We start from the raw sequence: 3,745 nt of genomic DNA on the forward strand, positions 1-3,745 counted from the left end.
ATCTAAACTGATAAATAACAGATTGGAGATTAAAATAATAGCAGATTTGTCTAATTTAAAATGAGTAATAAAAACTGAGATTAAAAATTTACTTAAACCAGAAATATAATTTTACTATGGTAAAATAAATTTTCAGCGATATCTTCAAAAGACTTTTGAATTTTGGCCCACTTTTTTTCTCTATATAATATTGATATGGTAACTAGTAAATGCTGTAAATTTGGTTATGCTAGCATGTGTGGAAATATTTAAACCACGTGTGTTACAACTTACCCCGCGTTACTTTGTACCCCGCGCTCCCCTATACCAAAAGTCCCCGGATGGTCTAGGCCAGTGGTTCCCAACCCTGGTCCTGGAGGCACCCCAACACTGCACATTTTGCATGTCTCCTTTCTCTGACGGATGTTCTACTATTTCAGGTCGATTTTTGAAGTGTGGCTCCGTGCACACTCTAATCCAGGGGTGCCCAAACTCGGTCCTGGAGGGCCGGTGTCCTGCAGAGTTTAGCTCCAACTTGCCTCAACACACCTGCCTGGAAGCTTCTAGTAGTAAGAGCTTGATTAGCTGGTTCAGGTGTGTCTAATTGTGGTTGGAGCTAAACTCTGCAGGACACCGGACCTCCAGGACCGAGTTTGGGCACCCCTGCTCTAATGGCTAAAATTGCCCACAATCCATTGCGCTTTGGCGAATGATTCGGTCCAGAACTACAAACACGAATAAAACGCGTTAGAAAAACTACAAACGTGGCGGATGCGCGCGATCGAGGGTTAGGAAGAGAGGTTTAAAAAAGGGGGTTGAGTTACTAATAATCAACATTTAACCTGGTACAAAATATTTATTTATTGTTATCCGTGTTATATTTCATCTGCAACAGCAATGTGAACTTTTATAAACATCCATTTGGTCGTTAACTTTTAAATGCGTCATTATGCAGAAAATATGAGCAGAGTTCTCTGCATGAAAGACCCGCGACTGGCAGATCAACGAGCTACTTTTCTCTCCAGTATGGTAGGAAGTTACATTAAATTAAATGTGGAGGATGTTAACTGTGACAAGATGATTGACAGACCAGTTTACAGTGACAGGCTGCGTGTAACAGGTGCGACAGAGCGGTCTTTTAAAGACGCAATTGTGTGACGTAATAGTATGTCCCAAAGCTTGCCTACTCTTCTACTACACACTCAAAAGTGTGTACTTTTTCTTCACCAAAAGAGTACATACTTTAAGGGCATAGTATAAGTAGGCACATTGAGGCGCAGCATAAGACTCCGCTCCCCCTCTTCACAGCAAGATGGTACATCCCAAGCTTATCACCCGGCAATCAATCAACACGAGAGAAACAACCACAACACAGCATCTTACCTACAAACATAGACTCGCTCGCTCCTGTTATCTGATGCAAGTCGCTTTTTTGGAACGTAAACAGTTAAACTTTGTGCCAGATCGAGGCGATATCGGAGGATGATTGAACCAGAATGTGAACGTCTAAACTTTTACCAAGTTGCACGGCGAGTCCTGGCAAACAGCAGCAGTGTCACACAAAGAACAGAGATGAACCGCTGCGAGTTTCTCCAGTCAAGAGGCGGACTCATGAATCGCAGGGGGGTTCGACTCTAGTTCTGGTTCTGTAGCTCGGTGTTGCTTGGACAGTTGGCACTGTAATCGTCTGCGATTATGTCTGATCCAAGTTCCGGGAGCGCGTTGCCTGGCAGCAGCAAAGCTCATTTTGTTACGGGCGCGATGCTCAAGCGATCCAAAAGGTAACATGCGATATCTATCAGACGAGACGTGCACGATCAAAACTTTCTAATGTGTCAACTTTTGACACGACACGTGGGCATTTCTTGGTCGATTTATGTAATCGCACTGTGGAGTTTACGGTAATGCTATGGTTGCGTCTCAAAACATAGTGTGCTGTTTACCTAGACTGTATTCTAATGAAAAAGGACGCAGTATAATAGTGCAATGGTTGCATGGCTTTATCTAAAGCTGTATTTCGAACTGTTGATGGTGGCATAGTGAAATATCTGTATGCACTGATAGACATCTGTAGCTGCAGACCAGCAAGAGATGAAAGTGCAATGCATGACTGAAAGAGGTGTTTGGTGAGCAAGTGATAAATGACATGCACAACTTGAGTCTCTCAATGCAAATGACAGCTGTGTTGAAGGACACCACCTCTGATGGCCAGAGCCTGCAGATGTTGCAGAATTACTCATAGGATTATTCTTGAATCAAAAAAGCCACATTATAGTAACACTATCGAGAGCGTGCTGCTGATCATTAAATCCTTTGTCACTTTCTTTGTTAACTTTGCCGTCGACCATAAAGGCTGGGCTGGATTATGTTGAAAGGTTTTTAATAAACCCTCTCCTCTTGTTTGTGTGTTGCAGCTGTCGCAGCAGTAATAGAAAGAGCCTTGGTGTTGGAACGCCGTCGCCCACCCGCCCTCTTTCGCCTCTGTCCGCCCACACAGGTAATACTCGCCGTCACATGACACCCGCTTTAGGACAGCTGACATTGTGCTGGCCTGTGACCGTTGAGAGGTTGATGTAACTGGCATAACATAAGCCTGTCCACTCCTCACCCTCTTGCCTCTTACCACACTGCTTCATGGGTTTACTTCATCACCCAAAAAAATGTGAAAAATCCGAACCCGTATGCTGTTATTTTTTCTGCAGAACACAAAAGGAGAAGAGTCTTTTGAAGAGTCTTCACGCAGCAGTTTGTCAGTAACCATATCTATCGACTACAAAAATGACAAAAAAGCACAATTATAGTCGATCATATACCGTGTTATAGGTTTGTTTGAGGAAAAGACAGATGTTTAAACCATTTTGCATTGGTAATCTTCCTCTACAGTGATTGGACCATTTGATTAGTGACTTCAACTTGAGAAATGAATCAGTAACAGAATGACGAATCGTGATTAAACTGTGTGATTTGATCACAGATCAGCTGAATGAGTTGTTTATGAATCTTCTGAACCGTTTGCTCATGATTTGGCTGAACCATTTGCTTGCAAATCAGCTGAGTGATTTGTCAAAGAGTCAGATAAATTATTCACAAATCGGACTGGCATAGTTCACCCAAAAATGAAAATTCTGTCATTAACTACACACCTGTTCTAAACCCGTAAGACATTCGTTCATCTTCGGAACACAAATTTTTGATGGATTCAAAAACATATTTTTGATTAAATCTGAGAGATTGATGAAATCCGAGAGCTTTCTGACCCTGCATAGACCGCAACGCAACTACCACATTCAAAGCCCAGAAAGGTAGTGAGGACATCATTAAAATAGGCCTTGAATGTGTGTGGATCTGTTGCTATCTATGGAGGGTCAAAAAGCTCTCGGATTTCATCAAAAATATCTTAATTTGTGTTACGAAGATGAACAAAGGTCTTACGGGTTCAGAACGGCATGAGGGTGAGTAATTCATTTTCATTTTTGGGTTAACTATCCCTATGACTAAATTCATTAAAGGGGTCATATGATGCGATTTCAATTTTTCCTTTCTCTTTGGAGTGTTACAAGCTCTCATCAACTTGTTTTTTAAAGGGGTCATATGATGCTGCTAAAAAGAACATTGTGTGTATTTGGTGTAATGAAATGTGTTTATGCAGTTTAAAGTAAAAAAAACACATTATTTTCCACATACTGTACATTACTGTTTCTCCTCTATGCCACGCCTTTTTGAAACGCGTCGATTTTTACAAAGCTCATCGGTCTGAATAAGCGAG

The 3,745-nt window shown here is 41.7% G+C and overlaps 1 protein-coding gene and 1 long non-coding RNA gene across 2 annotated transcripts in view; one reads left to right on the forward strand and one right to left on the reverse strand.

Annotated features, from left to right (window-relative positions):
- The window catches only part of LOC107656101 (uncharacterized), an 8,668-nt gene extending 8,364 nt beyond the window's left edge, over positions 1 to 304 (reverse strand). Inside the window, exon 1 of the long non-coding RNA XR_001630526.1 lies at positions 274 to 304. This is a non-coding gene — a long non-coding RNA (uncharacterized LOC107656101). The remainder of the gene's footprint in view (positions 1 to 273) is intronic.
- Positions 1 to 3,745, forward strand: part of mast3b (microtubule associated serine/threonine kinase 3b) — a 59,276-nt gene that overhangs the window by 12,504 nt on the left and 43,027 nt on the right. Inside the window, exon 3 of the mRNA XM_016443797.1 lies at positions 2,394 to 2,476. Coding sequence (XP_016299283.1) covers positions 2,394 to 2,476 — 83 coding nt within the window. The remainder of the gene's footprint in view (positions 1 to 2,393; positions 2,477 to 3,745) is intronic.

The sequence above is a fragment of the Sinocyclocheilus anshuiensis genome, unplaced genomic scaffold (genome assembly GCF_001515605.1).
Source record: "Sinocyclocheilus anshuiensis isolate Anshui unplaced genomic scaffold, SAMN03320099.WGS_v1.1 scaffold51, whole genome shotgun sequence".
In the NCBI taxonomy this organism is placed as follows: domain Eukaryota; kingdom Metazoa; phylum Chordata; class Actinopteri; order Cypriniformes; family Cyprinidae; genus Sinocyclocheilus; species Sinocyclocheilus anshuiensis.